The sequence below is a fragment of the Tamandua tetradactyla genome, chromosome 7 (genome assembly GCF_023851605.1).
Source record: "Tamandua tetradactyla isolate mTamTet1 chromosome 7, mTamTet1.pri, whole genome shotgun sequence".
In the NCBI taxonomy this organism is placed as follows: domain Eukaryota; kingdom Metazoa; phylum Chordata; class Mammalia; order Pilosa; family Myrmecophagidae; genus Tamandua; species Tamandua tetradactyla.
This window is the reverse complement of record NC_135333.1, coordinates 107,587,068-107,605,538: the sequence shown is the minus strand read 5'-3', so window position 1 is coordinate 107,605,538 and position 18,471 is coordinate 107,587,068. Positions and strand designations below refer to the sequence as shown.

Below are 18,471 nucleotides of genomic sequence, written 5' to 3'. Positions count from 1 at the left end.
TCAGCACTTGCAGCTCTGTCCAGGCCTTTGGAGATGCAGAAAGAAGTCACCCCGGGGAAAGTTGTCAGAACCCAGGGGCCTGGAGAGAAGACCAGCAGAGGACCATCCTGTGCCTTCCACGTAAGAAAGAACCTCAGTGGAAAGTTAGCTGCCTTTCCTCTGAAGAACCAACAAAATAAATCCCCTTTTATTAAAAGCCAATCCATCTCTGGTGTGTTGCATTCCGGCAGCTAGCAAACTAGAACAATTTCTTTTTGTCTGGTGTAATAATATAGTGAAAAATTACACTTTTAAAAAAGAGTACTGTATATAAACTTAATGAGGTATTTGAAAACATTTGACAGTTGTAATGATTGAAATAAACAGTGTTTCAGTAGTCTGGCTGATATTAAATATTGATATTGATATTAAAACAAATATCATGCAGTGGGTTGGCTTAAACAATAGGGATTTATTGGCCCACTGTTTTGAGGCTAGGAGAAGCCTAAAATCAAACATTATCAAGCGATACTTTCTCCTAGGAGACTGTGGTGTTCTGGGGCTGAGTGCTGATGATCCTAGGTCTTTAGCTTTTCCATCACATGGCAATGCGCATGGCAGCCCCTCCTGGTTGTTCTGGGTTCCCTTAACTTCCAGCTTCTGGCTACTGGCTGTGGCTTTCTGTCGGTGGCCTTCCCTATAAGGTTTTAATAGAATTAAGACCCATCCTGATTCAGCTGGGCCACACCTTAATTGAAGTAATTTCATCAAAAGGTCCTATCAAGGGTTCATATCCACAGGAGTGGAAGATTAAGAGGATGTTTTCCTGGGGTACATCGCTCTGAGCCACACCATAGTGACTGCCATTTATTTTATTAACTTGAAAAACATCATGGTTATCGTTTTCCAATCTTGCAGATTTTTTATTTGACAAATCTGTAATCCTGGGCTGGCTTTATCCATCTGCTACATATTTAGAGAATGTGCTTAGGTAGTCTATGTCATATCAAGGCAGTTTATTGCCTAGGCTTGTTCTGTTTGCCTCCAGTTGGCCCCTCCTACTACTGTTAATTTGGTTATATTTTTTTCTCTGTTTTATTATCTCTATGATAAAAGTCCAAACTCCTTGACATGGCATGCAAAACCTTTATAATCTGTCTTTAAGTAGTCTCTCAGGCTTCGTCTCCCACCACTCTTCCCTTTGCGCCAGCCCCATTGGACTTCTCACCTATCTGCTATCTATGCTGTACCTTTCAGTGTTTGTCATTCCTTTGTAATTTTTTGCGACAGCTTCCCTGATACCATTGTTTATCTTCCTTTCTCTGTGCTCTCTTAGCATTTTGTGCTTTTATGTTCTATAGTATATATCCCATTGCCTTGTAATTATATATACATATCTCTTGCCCATCTAGGTTCTTGACGGGTTTTTATTCTTTGTATACTCAGACAAAGTATGATGCCTCAGTCTCTCTAGTCACCAAATAAAGTTTGCTTGTAACTGTGCTATTGGTATAAAAACACCACAGCCTTTCAACTTGTGACCCTAAAATAGGAAACCTTTAAAATATTGAGTTAAAGAATTGATTTTGATTCTTTTAGAAACCACTGAAGAAGGTTATTATTGAAGAAACTGGTAACTTGATACAGACTATTGATGTGCCAGATATCCCTACTGCTACTGTTCCAGAGAATAGTCCTATTAATCTAGCAAATGTAATAGCAACCAGCACTACAAGTAAGAAGAATTCAAGCCAAGATGACCTTTTGCCCACAAATGATATCCCAAGAGCAAAAGTGTTGAAAATAGAAGAAATCAGTAATAATTCAGCCTTGCCGTGAGTAGAAATACTCTTATGATTTGATAATTATCTAGAATGGTGATAATTCCATTAGAAAATTGATATTAATAATTCTGGTTAGTGTGCATCACCATACTGTTTTTAAAAAACTGCCCAAGTTCAGGTTTTAGATATTATTTTTTATTTGAAGTGCTGTAAAAGATTTTGCTTAAGGATAGATCGGACCTATCTATTCCTTTATAATAGTAGAGTATTTAGAAATTATAGGAATGTATCCTCAGCACATTGTTTTGCTTTTCTTTTCTAGAAGTTAAATAATATGTTTCATTTTTTAATTCAGCAAGTTTTTTTTAATTTTTAAAAGGAAATTTCATCAAATGTAAAATTTAAACGTTTTATTATTCCAGTCATTGATATTTAAAATTATTTGTGGGCTTTTGCATTTTGTTTGGAATTTTTTTAAGTAGTCACATGTGTTTCCTTAGTTGATGAGAATATAGATGAATTAGGTTTAGTTTGGAGTGTTGACACTGTATTTCCTTGTATTGCTTCTCAACACACCTATTAATTGTGCCTTGCAATTAAGTAAAATCCATTAAAGTTTCTTTTTTTTAACTTTGAACTTTATTAGTAGTTCAAATTAAAGTAATAATATGGATTGTGGGAAAACGCTAAATAGAAAGTTGTTTGAAGGGAGAAACATTTCTTCTTTCTTGGAATGACTTTTTTGAAACAAATAGTTCACATTTCTGAAAGGCTAAGTTGTGAGTGTATATGTTGTGGTATTGGAGTTTATAGAAATGATATGCTCCAAAATTGGCCAAGGAGCCCAGGAGATAATGATAATCAGTACATCCCCAGCATGTGAAAATCTGCAAGTGTTCAATTTGTTTTGCCAAAAGTATAGATATATTATTAGCTGAAAAAATTTACTACTTGTAGAATATAAATAGTTATCACAATATTAATAAAATTAGAAGTTTTAAAATCTCTACTGATGTTTCCTTTTATGAGTTTTGACTATTTGTGGTTCTTTTTTAATTGTTGACTGATAATGTCTCTGAAATATTTTCAGACCTCAAGGCAGTTTGAAACAGGATGTTTGTCAGTCTTTCAATGAGAAGATTTCCATAGAAATAGAAAAACCAGCTCAGTTTATCACAACTGCTCTTCCTTCAGTTCCTGCAAACTCATTTCAGCTTGAATCTGATTTCAGACAACTGAAAAGTTCTCCAGACATGTTGTATCGGTATTTAAAGGTAATAGAGAGGAAGCTAGTAGGCCTATTATAAATAAAATATCAATGAACTTCTTTTGTCACTATGTAATAATAGTGCTATATTTGCTCTTATATAATATGCTTATAGAAATGTTTTTAATCCCTTGTCTGATACTTACATCACTCTGGCCAGACCTTTTTTTTTTAATTTTTATTTTTATTGTGAGCAACAAACAAACATACAAACATTCTTGACATGGTTACGATCAGTGGCTCACAATATCATCACGTAGTTGTATATTCATCACCATGATCATTTGTTTGAACATTTGCATCACTCCAGCAGAAGACTTAAAAAAGAAAAACTCGTACATGCCATACCCCTTACCCCTCTCTCTCACTGACCAGTAGTATTTCAGTCTACTCAATTTATTTTAACTTCGGTTCCCCCCATTTTTTATTTATTTCTTATCCATATTTTTTACTCATCTGTACATACTGTAGATTAAAAAAGCATCAGACACAAGGTTTTCACAATCACACAGTCACATTGCAAAAGCTGTATCGTTATACAATCATCTTCAAGAAACATAGCTATTAGAACACAGCTCTATAGATTCAGGTATTTCCCTGTAGCCACTCCATTACACCGTAAACTAAAAAAGGGATATCTATATAATGTGTAAGAATAACCTCCAAGATAACCTCTCAATTCTGTTTGAAATGGCCAGACCATTTTTAAATATCTGTAACCAAGGACTTAATGGTCTCCTTTGGGAATATATTCTATGTTAAATTGTGTCTAAAATAATTTACCCTAACTTGACATATCCTAATATAACTTTAATCCTTCATCCCTGAAGTTGGAAGAAGTTAAAATATATTGAGTGCTTTCTATGTGCCAAGCAGTTCTTACAATATTGAGGTAATCATTCTGAAAATATTTTATTTGCTCTAAGAAGAAAATCAAATCATATGAAATTTAGTAAATAATGGATTAGCAGTGTTATAATATAACAATAGTAAGTTCTCTTGTAGTTATGCAGTATACTGTTAATTCTTTAGTTTTTTTTGCTGCTTGGTGCTTTCTCGAGTGTTCTGTCTCCTAGGGTGGTGTAGGTACATCTCTTCTGTTCATGAATTTTTTTTTTATTGAGAAATCTTCACCCATATTCTATATGTGGTATACAATCAGTGGCTCACGATATCATCTCATAGTTGTGTATTCATCACCATGATAATTTAGAACATTTGCATTACTCCAAAGAAAGAAATTTAAAAAAAAAAGAAAAAACTCATACATACCATATACCTTACCCCTCCCTCATTGACCACTAGTATTTCCATCTGCCCAATTTATTTTACCCTTTGTCCCCCCTGTTTGTTTATTTTTTTATCCATACATTTTTACTCATCTGTTCATAGCCTGGATAAAAGGAACACCAGACAAGGTTTTCACAATCACACAGTCACATTGTTAAAGCAATGTCATTATACAGTCATCTTCAAGAATCAAGGCTACTGGAACACAGTATCCTTGTATTTCCCTCCACCCATTCCAAATACACCATAAACTAAAAAGGGATATTTATATAATGCATAAAAATAACCTCCAGGACAACCTCTCAACTCTGTTTGAAATCTTTCAGCCACTGAAACTTTGTCTCATTTCTCTCTTCCCCTTTTTGGTCAAGAAGAGTTTCTTAGTCCCTTGATGCTGGAATTTCTGTCCCATGCTGCCAGGGAAATTTACACCCCTGGACATCATGTCCCATGTTAGAGGGAGGGCAGTGAGTTCATCTGCTGAGTTGGCTTAGAGAGAGAGGCCACATCTGAGCAATAAAAGAGGTTCTTTGGGAATGACTCTTGGGCCTAGTTTTAAGTAGGTTTGGGCTATCCTTTGCAGGAATAAGTTTCATAGGGATGAAGCCTAAGGTCAAGGGCTTGGCCTATTGATTTGGTTGTCCCCACTACTTGAGAGAATATCAGAAATCTCCAAATGGGGAAGTTAAATATTTCCTCCTTTCTTCATATTGCCCCAGGGGGACTTTGTAAATACTTCTTTATTCACTGCCCAAATCACTCTAGGATATATTGGGACATCACATTAACCTGGACAAACCAACAAAATCTCACACCCTATTTGGGATTCCATGCACTTATGGTATTCAACTAAACTGACCAAACGAATTAAACTAAGAAATGCACTGCCCAAAATATAAATTTTGCACCAAATATTTCTTCCTTTGGTCTCACATAGAAGTTGAAGTTTTAAAATACGGATATCACCCTTTACCCAGCCTTCTGACAAACCTTAGTCCTATCCAGAGCAGCTTCATTCATATCTCTACTCAGAATCTGATCGTTTTTTCAACATTTTAAACAGTTCCTGTGTGGGGTACTGTTGACTTTCATAGCTTCAGTGCTCTGACTTTGAGTCTTAGATGTCACATAAATACCCAAAGTTTCTGGAAACAACCAGATTATAAACATAGAGCTCAGTATCTCAGAATTTAGAAGTAACGGCTACACCTCCTGAATATATGTAACTGCTGTAAAAGCTTACAGTCTAGGACCCTTTACAATAGGGTCCTTAACCCAGGGTCTGATAACCCATGTTCTTGACTTCAGTTCACTGAGTTTTTATATAATGGTTAGTCCAAATGATTGAGGCATGATAATATTTATTTTTTTGTTCCTGACACTTCATTCAACATAAAGTCCTTAAGGTTCATACATCTAGCTGCATGCCTCACAACTTCATTCCTTCTTGCTACTGCTTAGTAGTCTATTGTATGTATACATCACAGTTCCCCCTTCCATTCCTTAGGCCACCTCCATCCATTGTGGATTGCTGCCATAAGCCGTATACACCAGTCTGCAAATGTTCATTAGAGTCCCCACACTCAGTTCCTCCAGGTATATATACTGAGCAATGGGGTTGCAGGATCATATGACAACTCCACCTCTAGCCTCCTGTGGAACCACCACACTGCCCTCCAAGGGGCTGCACCTCTCAGTTTCCCTCCTGACAGTGAATAGGTACATCTCTTTCTCTAGCACTTGTTTCTCTCTATTCATTTTTAAGCAGTTTTATTCACATATCATAAAATCCATCCTAAGTGTATAGACATGCCTTTGCCACCATAATCTATATGAAGACATTTCCTTTTTTTCCCACAAAGAATCCATATCCCTCCTCCCCACCCCACCCCCATTGCCATTTAGTTTTGGCATATGCCTTTGTTATATTCAGTGGAGGCATATTACAATGTTGCTGTTGACTACAGATCCTAGCTAACATTGATTGTGCTTTTCCCGGTATACCTTCTATTTTCAGTGTACTGCAATATTGATGTTCATTTGTTCTGCCTCATGCAAAGATGGTTTTTTATTTGGATATTTAATCACCATCATTGTCCTCTAGTCATTCCTAAATTATCCTATATCTTTCCTTCTGGTTTCTTACATGCCCCAGCCCTTCTCCTTCCTACTCACATTCACCTTCATTCAGTGTACTTATATTATTGTGCTGTAATCTGGTAGTATTGTTCTATTCATTTCTGTATTTTTACAGTCACTCCTGTTGCAAAATCTGCATTCCTTCAGTACCAGTTGCCCAATCTATACCCTATTTCTATCTCCTGTTAATCAGTGTTCTTAACTTTAATTCTCACAGTTCGGTCATTAATATTAGTTCACACTAGTTAAACCATACATTTGTCCCTTTGTTTCTGGCTAAGTTCACTCAGCATTATGTCCTTAAGGTTCATCCATGTTGTTACATGCTTCATAACTTTATTGTGTCTTACACAATAAAGCTGCGTAATATTCCATCATCTATATATGATGGAATATCATATATATATATATATATATATATATATATATATATATATATATATATATACCATAGCTTTTTTAGCCACACATCTGTTGATGGACATTTGAACTGTTTTCATCTCTTGGCAATGGTAAATAATGCTGCTGTAAACATTGGTGGCAAATGTCCATTTGTGTCCTTGCCCTCAAGTCCTGTAAATATATACCTAGTAAAGAGATTGGTAGATCATATGGCAATTCTATACTTGCATGCTTACATCTTAATGTGACTCCATATTACTCATAACTACTAATGCATAATAGTTATTCTTCACTGTTTTTACTTAAGCAATTGCTAGAGTATATGATTAATTTGTTACCTATGAATGTTGCCATAATTTGATTTCCTTACTCTTTGTATTTTTTCCAAGCAAATTGAGCCATCCTTGTATCCTAAGTTGTTTCAGAAAAATCTAGATCCAGATGTGTTCAACCAAATTATTAAAATTCTACATGACTTTTACATTGAGTAAGTTGAATATTACAGATTATACACTCTGCTCCTATATTGTAATGCTATGCTATTTCCAGTAATTTGGGAAATTCTTTTCCTTTAATATATTATCTTGTATGTAATAAACTTAGCTTTCAAGTCAGTTTTGTTGTAGAAATTGCAAAAAAATAATACATGCAAATAACAAAAAGAGAAATGTTTAAGTAGGAGACAAAAAGACAAATTTTTTGTAAGGAAAGGTGGGCATGGAAATGACAAGTGTTTTAACAGATTAATAGCTTCTTTGCTAAACTCTCGTTCAAAAACATACTTTCTTTGTTAACTTGATATAATGGGTCTCTTCATTTGGACAGTTAAAATATGGACATTATAAGAGGAAAAAAGATAGATGAAAACATTATATGTACTTAGAAATATTATTTAATATTCTGTTGGTAAACAGAATTAAATGAGTGACTTTTAGTTGGTGATTTTTTTTTATATTTGGATTATTTCAGGAAAGAAAAACCATCACTCATTTTTGAAATCTTACAAAGACTTTCTGAACTAAAGAGGTTTGATATGGCAGTGATGTTTATGTCAGAACCTGAAAAAAAGAGTAAGTTCTAAGAAAGAAAACCTTTCCAAATCTTTTTATTCTTGCATTCCTTTATTCAGTCAATAAATTCAAAAGTTTTATTGAATGTTTACTATGTATAAGCTGTTCTAATTAAAATTATTTTTTTTTAATCTCAACAATAGCATTATCATTCCAGTTTTACATATGAGGAGACTAAGGCGCAGAAAAGCTTTTTAACTTTAACTTCCCTAATATCATATAGTTAGCAGGTCAGACCTGGGATTTGAGCCCAGGCTATCCAGCTCCATAGCTTGGGATCTTCTAATTGGAGATGCAATAATAGCTTAACGGATATGTTGGAACATGTAATACAACATATAATGGGTCCCTGCCACGGGAACAAGTAACAGGGCAGGATTGTGGGGGAGGTCTAACCCATTCTGAGAGATCAGAGTTCATTTCCTCAAATTAATTTGATTTGAGCTAAACCTCAAAGAAGAGCAGCAATTATTTAGATGAAGGGGTGGGAAAGAGTGTTTGAAATTTAGGGTGTGACTTGTGCCACAGTTGTGAGCAAATAGAGTTCATAAATTAAAAGACGTGCACTGTGGCTGGGTTGTAGAGTTTGGGAGGAAGGAGTGACAGCTGATGAGCTGAAGAAAATTTTTATTTCCTCATTTTAGTCTTTGGAACAAAGAGTCACTTTGGAAAATCCTAATTTAAGCAAAGCCAAACTATGCGAAAACTTCGATTACTCAGTCTTGGAATATGTACTGTAGTTTAGAGAAAATCATTAAAAGATCAACTAATGGGGTACACAGGTGGTTCTTTGGTAGAATGCTTGCCTTTCATGTGGAGACCCAGGTTTGATTCCTGGATTATGCACCCCCTGACCCCCCAAAAAAATCAATTAAATAGAACCAGCTTTTTAGCTTTAAAAACAGTAAAACTCAGTGCACCATTTTCATATACCTCCTGAGATAAACATACTTTGAACTCCTTTTCTTATTTCTTTGTTATCTATGTTTTAAGCAATGACACTGATGATTCTGAGTCATTAATAATTCTCTTTACATTGTACTTGAGAAAGTGGACATATAATTTGGAGAGAATTTTTTAAAAAATTTTTGATATGCTGCTGGGTGATGGTCACTTTTCATTCTTTTCTCTGTGAATATCCCATTACCACAGCACCGTTTGTTGAATTATTTTATTTTTTAGAGTGCATGGGTCAGGAATGGATCCTGGATCTCCCACATACCAAGCAAGAATTCTACCACTGAACTACTCATGCACCCCTTAGAGATATTTTTTTTTTAATTGACAAATAAAAAAACAACATAAAAAACACAAACATTCTTAACGTACAAACATTCCATACATGGTGTACAATCAGTGGCTCAGAATATCATCACATGGTAGTGTATTCATTACCATGATCATTTTTTAGAACATTTGCATCACTCCAGAAAAACAAAAAGAAACAACTCATATATACCATACTCCTTATCCCTCCCTCTCTTTGACTGCTAGTATTTAATATATTTTTTATTTTTTGCCCAATATATTTTAACCTTTGTTCCCCCTATTTTTCTATACGCCTTAACCACACTCTTTCATTGATCACTAGTATTTCAGTCTACTCAATTTGTTTTAACATTTGTTCTCCCTATTATTTATTTTTAATCCGTATTTTTAACTTATCTGTCCATACCGTAGACAAAAGGAACATCAGGCACAAGGTTTCACAATCACACAGTCACATTGCAAAAGCTATATCATTACACTTTCATCTTCAAGAAACATGGCTACTGGAACACAGCTCTACAGTTTCCTTAGAGATTTATTTAATAGTGTTTAAACCTAAACACATTTCTGCTTTATGTTAGTTAACCAAGAACATTCTTTGCAATTCCCTAAAAAAATTACTATTTTTTTATTACTCTTCTGCCACTTTTTTTGGTCACTCTGACCTACCACATTGGTCTCCATTTTTTTGCTTTTTTTTTTTTCGTATGGGCAGGCATTGGAAATCAAACCGGGTCTCTGGCATGGCAGGTGTGAACTCTCCCTGCTGAGCCACCTGGCTCGCCCTCCATTTTTTTTTAATATGCCAAACTACTTTGGCTTCAGGGGTTTTGCATTTATTATTCCTCAGTCCATAATTTCTTTCCACATACCTTCACTTTGCTTGCTTCCTTCTTTCTGTTTCACTTAATGGTCGGTCACCTCAGAAGTCTTTCTTATCACTCTCGTTAAAATAGCTGCCTCCTGTCCCGGGTCATCCTGTTTTCTTATCCTGCTTTATTTTTCTTCACAGCACTTAACTAGTTGACAAAGTTTCATGCATTTCTCTCTCCCTAATAGAGTGCCAGCACCATGAGAGCAGGAACCATTTTGTTCACTTGCATGTCCTCAAGCTTAGAACGGTGCTTTGTATCTAATAAGCTCTTTCTTCCTGCCATATCGTGATAAGCTCAGAGTATACTAAAATAATGAGTTGGTTTTTCACACTGGCCTACCCAATAGTACTTTTTTGGTTGGATCACCACTGTCAAGTATGGTAAATATGGAAAGCACTTTGAATGGTTTCCTGGCATGTAACTAAGCATTCGATATATATTAACTATTGTTATCTTTTATTACTTACGTTGTTATTAAAAATTCTTAGCTAGTTTTAATGTTGAGAAACATGAACTATGACAGGGTTTTCCAAAGTGAATGTGGACCATTTGGTGGTATGAAAGATGATTTTACATGATTCATAGATATATCTTTTTTAACTTTACTTTTTTTATTGTACTACATATTATAAAAGTATATAAACTAGGCCATCAAATATTACTTCGTAGATAGTGTTACTCATTTTCACTTCTAATAATGATACAAATATTCTTTCAAAATAAAATGATAAAAGCTTAAAACATGGTTACTTGAAATAAAAAAGGTTCAGTAAATAAGTATACTTGTTACACAGATAGGTAAAAAAATTTGCAGATAGTACAAGATGAGTTCAAAATTAATATTATTAAGGATGTAGGGGAAATTTTATGTTGTCAAAGCAAGATATTCTGAGAGGAAATATTGGATTGCTGTGTATTATTCTATTCTAGTGTTGGCATTATAAATATTTGAAGAGAGTTTTAAATAATGATTATTGCTTTAAAATTTAAGACATTTTTATTTGGCAGATCATATACTCCCTTTAATTTAAACTTAAGCTTAAAAATTGGAGATTAAAATCAAGAATTGTTTTTGTTTTCTTTTTCAGTTGCACATGTATTATTCAATCACATAGACAAATCAGGATGGAAGGATAATTCTCTTGAAGAGCTCAAGAAAAGATATGGTGGTTGATTTCCATTTTTACTGAAATTGTGGTTTTTGACTTTTATATTTAAATTTTTCTACTGGAAATAAAGTGTTTTGTTTTGCTTTAAAAATAAAATACAGGAAAAGACTATCTTTGTACATAACTACATGATGAATTCTGATTAATGAGTGAGAAGTGTGTTCAAGTAAAATATTTATAAAGCTTTTTGTGAAAATAAAAATAGAAATGAGGTTTATTTGTAAGGATCAGCATTTTATTTTACATGTAATTTTAAATGTTAAAATTTATATATGTTCTTCATTGCACCTTGCACGTAATATTATTTTTATATTTTCATGAGTTTTTGTAATCTCCTGAAAAAGCTCCTTCACTAACATATGAAAAGGTTATTTTTATGGAGAGATGTTAAGAACATAATCAAATTGTTTCTTTGTGACATTTTTTAATATCATTGTACCGGTTCACCAACATAAAATTATTTAGTTTCAGGATATGTACTTTTAGCACTTGTGTTGAATAGACCTTGAATTAAACTCTTTAATAGGTCAATTGAGAGTGATAGCTTCCTTAAATTTTAACACTGCAGGGTTTTTTCCTCGTGATATCCACATTATATGTCAACAAGGTAGATAACCTAAAACAAAGTGTAAATATAAAGTATTAGAAATGTTCACAAGTAGCAATTAGCATATGGCTTGTGTGTATGTATTGTATGTGAGTGTGGTACCTTCCTCTAGCTTTTTGAAAACAGAAAATCCTACCCATCTTTGTATTTTACATAGTATATTTACATAGTCCTTTGCACATAGGTGAATAATTGATATTTACAAAATTTAATTGAATTTGACAGCAGGAATCATTGAGTAAATGCTCAGAGTAGCAACCTAGCAAATTGTAGGTATCCTGTAAGTGTTAGCTTGATAGTTCTAAAATTGAGGTCACATAGCTGTTCTCAGTATCATTAAGACAGTCAAATTTAAGACCTTGTTTATATATTGGTAATTTTTATTGCCATAACACATATTACTATGCTTACAAATTGCTTGAAGAATAATCATAATCTGCTTACATAATTTCCCAGTTCGTAGTATGCATGTTTTGGATAAGATTATTATTGAGATCACAATTGCTGTGGCTGTCAGTCTTTTATAGTATACTTAGGATAGTTTGTCATTCCTTTAGTAGTAATACAACTCTCAAAAATTTGGACAACTGCTGTGAAAGGGTCTGTCATCACCGATTGGGGTTGTTCACAGCAGGTGGGGGTGGGGGGATTACTTTTATCTTTAGTATCTGCTGTGGAAGGTGTGTAACTTATAGTCTTCCAGTATTGCAATGATAAATACCACATGGTTGGTTGGTTTGAACAACAAAAATTTGTCAGCTTACAGTTTGGAGGCTAGAAGTCCAAAATCAAGATGTTGGCAAGGCCATTCTTTGTCCCAGAGTAGGCAGCATTCTAGTGATGATCACCCTCTCCCTCACAGGGTGATCTCTGTCTTCTTTCTGGCTTCTTTTGACTTCTGACATCTGCTGATTGTGTCTGAATTTCCTCTTTATAAACCTCCATTCATGTGGATTGAGGCTTATCCTGATACAGTTTGGCCACACCTTAACTAATAGTAACATCTTCAGAAGTCCTATTTACAAATGGGCTCATCCCCATAGGAATGCAGATTAAGGCTTGAACATGTCTTTTGTGAGGCACATGATTCAATCAATCCCCAAATTGTGTTTGGGGAATTTCTAAGAAGAGAAACCCTCAAGTCTACTCTCTCCTTGCACCCAACCCTCTTGTCTCTTCATTTCCAGGTGGACACTTACAGGAGCTGTGAACCAGTAGAATGCTCCCCCCCCCCCCCCCCCCCCCCCCCCCCCCCCCCCCCCCCCCCCCCCCCCCCCCCCCCCCCCCCCCCCCCCCCCCCCCCCCCCCCCCCCCCCCCCCCCCCCCCCCCCCCCCCCCCCCCCCACACACACCCAGGGTATTTCCTGGCTCATAGCAGGACACGGACATCAGCCTTTTGTGTCAGTGGCTTTCAGATTTTTAACTGTGGTGCACAGCAAGAAATTAATTTCACAGTATGATCAACACTCCCCCACATATATGTTACCGAACAAAAGCAGTTGGTTCTCTGCTGTATGTGCATAATAGCCAGTCCATGACACCAGTATTTCAAAGAGAGAAAGAGTTTAATACTTATGTGCCAAGCAGGAAATCAGATGACCTATCAGCCCAAAAATCTGTCTTCCCTCAGTCTAAGGAATTCAGTGTCTTTATGGATTCAAATAAGGGAGGATAGAGTTGTTACCATTGCAGTAGTAAGTACACACAGGGCTGAGACTAGGCTAGAATGACCATTATAATAGTAAATATAAACAAGGGTGAGGTAACTAAACAGGGTGAGACTATTTGTTTCAGTAATTACCATGTATTAACTTCTGCCTATTCCACAATATAGAAAGAAAAACATCTATATAATGATTCAGTAATCATAATCATTTGTTAGTTTTTACTATCTCAGTTACACACATTCCTGAAAGGAAAAATTAAGGAAATATGCCAGGTGAACTCTGGATATTTTCCGTTTCTTTCATTTTTTAAAAAAGTACTGCTTACACCCACTTAAACTAATTTTGTGATCCATTAATAGATCACACTTGGTGGTTTTAACAGCACTGCCTTAATGGATTTTTGAGACATTTTCTGACATTCCTAAAAGGTTCCATTATTTTAAATGTCATAACAACTAGGGGGAAAAAATCCAAGCTTCAAGCAAAGTGAATGGAGATTAAGTTTCCATTTTCTGGCATTCAATTCTGTGCTCTGAAAAAATCAGTCCTGTATTGTTAACACCATGTTCTTTGAAACTGGTTAATTTAAAAATCAAAATGATAAACTACTTCACTTGGAAGATGTACCTGACAATGAAACATCTCTTTTTGAGAAGTTCTAAGTCTTTGTCAATAAAATCATTAAATGTACAGAAAGAGGCATGCTCTACAAGTGAATCTTTTCATAAGGCAAATCACTTTCTATTTGAGTCCAGTGATCTGAATAGATGCATATGTGTAAACGTTGCATGGAAAATTAAGAGGATGGAAATAAAAGGAGAGAGAAGACCAAAATTAAGAGCTGAATTGAGATGGAAATGCAATAGCCTAAAGTCAGGAGTCAACTTGGCCAGGTGAACGTGCCTAGTTCTGTTGCTGTGGACATGAGCCAATGGCATGTGAACCTCATCTGTCGCTAATTACATCTGCAGTTGGCTAGGAGGCATGCCTGATGCAATGAATGTTGTTTGATTTAATTGACTGGATGCTTAAATGACAGCTCAACATGGCACAGCCCAAGCAGCTCAGCATACCTCATCTCAGCACTCGCAGCTCAGCCCAGGCCTTTGGAGATGCAGAGGGGTATCACCCCAGGGAACATTGGAACCCAGAGGCCTGGAGAGAAGGTGAGCAGAGATCGCCCTGTGTGTTCCTGTGTAAGAAAGAACCTCAGTTGAAAGTTAGCTGCCTTCCTCTGAAGAACTGAACATTTTTAACTAAATAAATCCTCTTTTATTAAAAACCAATCCGTCTCTGGTGTGTTGCATTCTGGCAGCTTTGGCACAGACTAAAATACAATATATGAAAACAAATTAGATCCTTTTTAATCATGTGCAAACATTTATTTGCTTGTGTCTATGCTTGTACTTGTATATCCAACCAGTTAGGTAAATCCATGTCTTGTAATTAAGTGCATCCTAGCCTTTGTTTCCTGGTAAGCAGGTAAGTATAGAACTCCTTAGAGAATTGAAGCTTTAAAATTTGTCGGTTTTGAAGCTGTGGTGATTTGAACTATATGTACACCAGAACAGCATGTTCTTAAAGTTAATCCATTCCTGTGGGTGTGGTCCCATTTTAAGTAGGATCTTTTGATAAGGCTACTTCAGTTAAGGTGTGACCCACCTCATTCTGGATGGGGCTTTAATCCTTTTACTGGAGTCTTTCATGAGAGTGAAATTCAGACGCAGAAAACCACTGGAAGCAAGAAGCTGAAAGTAAAGAAATCTGAAGCTAAGGGAGAGACAAGCAGATGCCATGTGCTTTGCCATATGACAGATTGCTGGCAGCCTGTCTTCAGGAAGAAAGCATTGCATGATGATGCCTTGATTTGGACATTTTTCTTAGCCTCAAAACTGTAAGCTTATAAGCTAATAAATTCCCATTGTTAAAGTCAACATTTCATGATATCTGCTTTGAGCAGCTTAGCAAACTAAAATAAATCCTGGTACCAGGAGCAGGGTGCTGCTATTGCAAATACCAAAAATGTTAAAAGGGCTTTGTAATTGAGTAACGAGTAGAGGTGGGAAGAATTGTGAGGTGCTTGGTAGAAAAGACGTAGATTGCTTTGAAGAGACTGTTGGTAGAAATATGGATGCTAAAGATACTTCTTATGAGGACTTAGACATAATGATGAATATGTTATTGCAAACTGGAATAAAGGTGACCCTTGTTTTAAAGTGGTAGAGAACTTGACAAAATTGAGCCCTGATGTCAGATGGAAAGTGATGAGCTTGGATATTTAGCTGAGATTTCCAAACTAAATGTAGAAAGTACTGCCTGGTTTCTCCTTGCAGTTTATAGTACAATGTGAGAGGAAAGTGATAAACTAAGAACTAAACTTCTGAACACAACGAAACCAGAAATTGTTGGCTTGGAAAATTCTGAGCTTCTAGAAAATGAGTCCCCAGAGAATAGTGTTCCTTGTAAGGGTTTAACAAAACACAGAACCAGCCAGCCATGTCAGTGCAAGCCAGGATTGGAAAACAGGGTGGATTTATGGGAAGTTCTTTTGTTTGATGGTTGGGACATATAATACACATGAAACCAAGTTTTTTGAGGTTTTGTGAAAGGAACCCCTGTAACCTGAACTAGAAGGGTAAAAAAATAGTGGAGTTGAAGGAAAAATGACTTCAAAGGCAGAACCATGAAAGCTGAGGTCTGGACCAAAGACATCTTTTGGGCCAAAAGAGTGAGCCCAGCCAAGTGTATGGAAAGTATGCCCTGGCACTTGAAGAGTTGTTCAGAAAGAGTGCTACTGCCCCAGCCTTCAGAGAGGGTTGAGCATATTTCCTGGCAGATCTGGCCACCACTCCAGTTTTCTCAGAGGGTGGAGCCTATGCCCTGGACATTGCAGAGAGTCTAGACATCACCCCAGTGTTCTGGGAGGATGAACTCTATTCTCTGAGGATAGCCACCATCCCAATGCTAGAAGAGGTTGGAGCCTTCACCCGAGTATTTGGAGAGAGCATGGCCACTGGGAGAGCACTTGCAAAGGGTAGAGCTGCCACTCCATCAGGCCTGGAGGAGGAAACATCATTCCATAGATGACTCTCGGACCTTGAAATCTAATTTAGTATGCCCTGCTGGGTTTTGGAATTGTTTGGGCCCTGTTACCCCTATTTCCCTCCTAATTTCTCCCTGTGGGAATGGGTATGTTTATCCTATGACTGTCCCTCTGTTGTATATTGGAAGCACATAACTTGTTCTCTAGGTTTCACAACTCTACAGAGTGAGAGGAATTGTGCCCCAGAGCAGAACACCTATAACCAATTTTTTTCTTGTATGCTGTATGGCGGGGTTACATTTCATAATTTTTCCATGTGAGTATTCCATTCTTGTGACACCATTTGTTGAATCTTTATTTGTTTGTTTTGCTTGTTTGTTTTTTGGGAAGTGCATGGACCGGGAATCGAACCTGGTCTCCAACATGGCAGGCAAGAATTCTACCACTGAAATTCCCTTGTACCCCCCACCTATAACTGATTTTGATGAGACTTTGTACTTAAAATTGTTACTGAAATGATTTAAGGGTTTTGGGATATTGTTATGGAATGATTATATTTTGCATATGGAAAGAACATGCTTTTTGGGCATCTAGAGGGGGTGGAGTGTGATTGTTACCAAGGTGGAAGAGCCTCTGCATAATGTACTCACATAACCCATTCCTGAGACAAACGGTTCCAAAGAGAGAGAGAGAGTTTATTGCTAGGTGTCAAGTAGGAGATCAGCTGGCCTAAAAGTCTTTCTCACTGAAGTGCAATAATCTGACAGTTTTATGGTATCAAAAAGATGGGCAGGTTTTAGGATAATAAGTCCAATGGCTAAAGATAATGAAGTGAGAGAACTAATTATTGTGCGTGTACAGATTGATTACGTGCTTAGTAACAGAATGTATGTAAGAAAATGGTGGTCTTAATATGATGGGCATGATTTTTAGCATTATGAGTCATGAGTAATTTAGGTTAAAGTTTAAGTTGCTGTGCATGTCAAGCAGGCCAATTTTGGTTAGATACAACTTCATCTAGTAAGATAGTTTAGGAACTGAGGTGGGTTAGTTCTGTGCTGACTTAAGTTCTTTTATTAACAAACATTAGGAGCTGTCTTTTGAGTCCAAAACTATAGTTGAACAATAGGATAAGGGGGTCCAAATGGGGCCAGTCACAAGGTTTTTATGATCACACGATAAAGGCTATATACACGCATTATCAAAGATCGAGGCAGCTGGATTACATACAGTTCAGTAATTTTAGGTACTTCCTTCTAGCTATTCTAATTTACTAGAAAGGAATAAAAGCATCTATCTAATGATTCAGTAATCATAATTATTTGTTAATTCTTAATTTCTTGGTTATGTGGTAGTTTGTAACTGTATGTACCCCAGAAAAGCATGTTTTTAAAGTTATCCATTTCTCTGGGTGTGCACCCATGTAAGTAGGCTCTTTTGATAAGACTACTTCTGTTAAGGTATGAACCACCTTATTCAGGATGTGTCTTAATCCACTTATTGGAATCCTTTATAAGAGAATGAAACTCAGACAAAGAGAGAAAGCCACTGAAGCAAGAAGCTGAAAGTAAGGAAACCCAGGAGGACAAGCAGATGCTGCCAGTGGCAAAGGAGTCCAGCATCACTGGCAGCCGGTCTTCAGGAAGAAGGCATTGCCTGATGATGCCTTGATTTGGTCATTTTCTCAGCTTCAAAACTGTAAGCTCACTCAGATGTGGCCCTTCTCTCCAGCCAACACGACGAGCAGTCTCACCACCCTCCCCCTCTCTGCGTGGGACATGACTCCCAGGGGTGTGGACCTTCCTGGCAACGTGGGACAGAGATCCTGGAATGAGCTGAGTCTCAGCATCAAGGGACTGGGGAAAACCCTAGAATGAGCTGAGAATTAACAGCAAGGGATTGAGAGAACC

The 18,471-nt window shown here is 36.5% G+C and overlaps 1 protein-coding gene across 1 annotated transcript in view; it reads left to right on the top strand.

Moving 5' to 3' along the window:
* Nucleotides 1-11,353, top strand: part of RPAP3 (RNA polymerase II associated protein 3) — a 62,914-nt gene extending 51,561 nt beyond the window's left edge. Inside the window, exons 13-17 of the mRNA XM_077170674.1 lie at nucleotides 1,579-1,814; nucleotides 2,854-3,037; nucleotides 7,251-7,348; nucleotides 7,831-7,931; nucleotides 11,164-11,353. Of these exons, the coding sequence (XP_077026789.1) occupies nucleotides 1,579-1,814; nucleotides 2,854-3,037; nucleotides 7,251-7,348; nucleotides 7,831-7,931; nucleotides 11,164-11,249 (705 nt within the window). The 3' untranslated portion in view covers nucleotides 11,250-11,353. The remainder of the gene's footprint in view (nucleotides 1-1,578; nucleotides 1,815-2,853; nucleotides 3,038-7,250; nucleotides 7,349-7,830; nucleotides 7,932-11,163) is intronic.
* The last annotated feature ends 7,118 nt before the right edge of the window (nucleotides 11,354-18,471 follow it).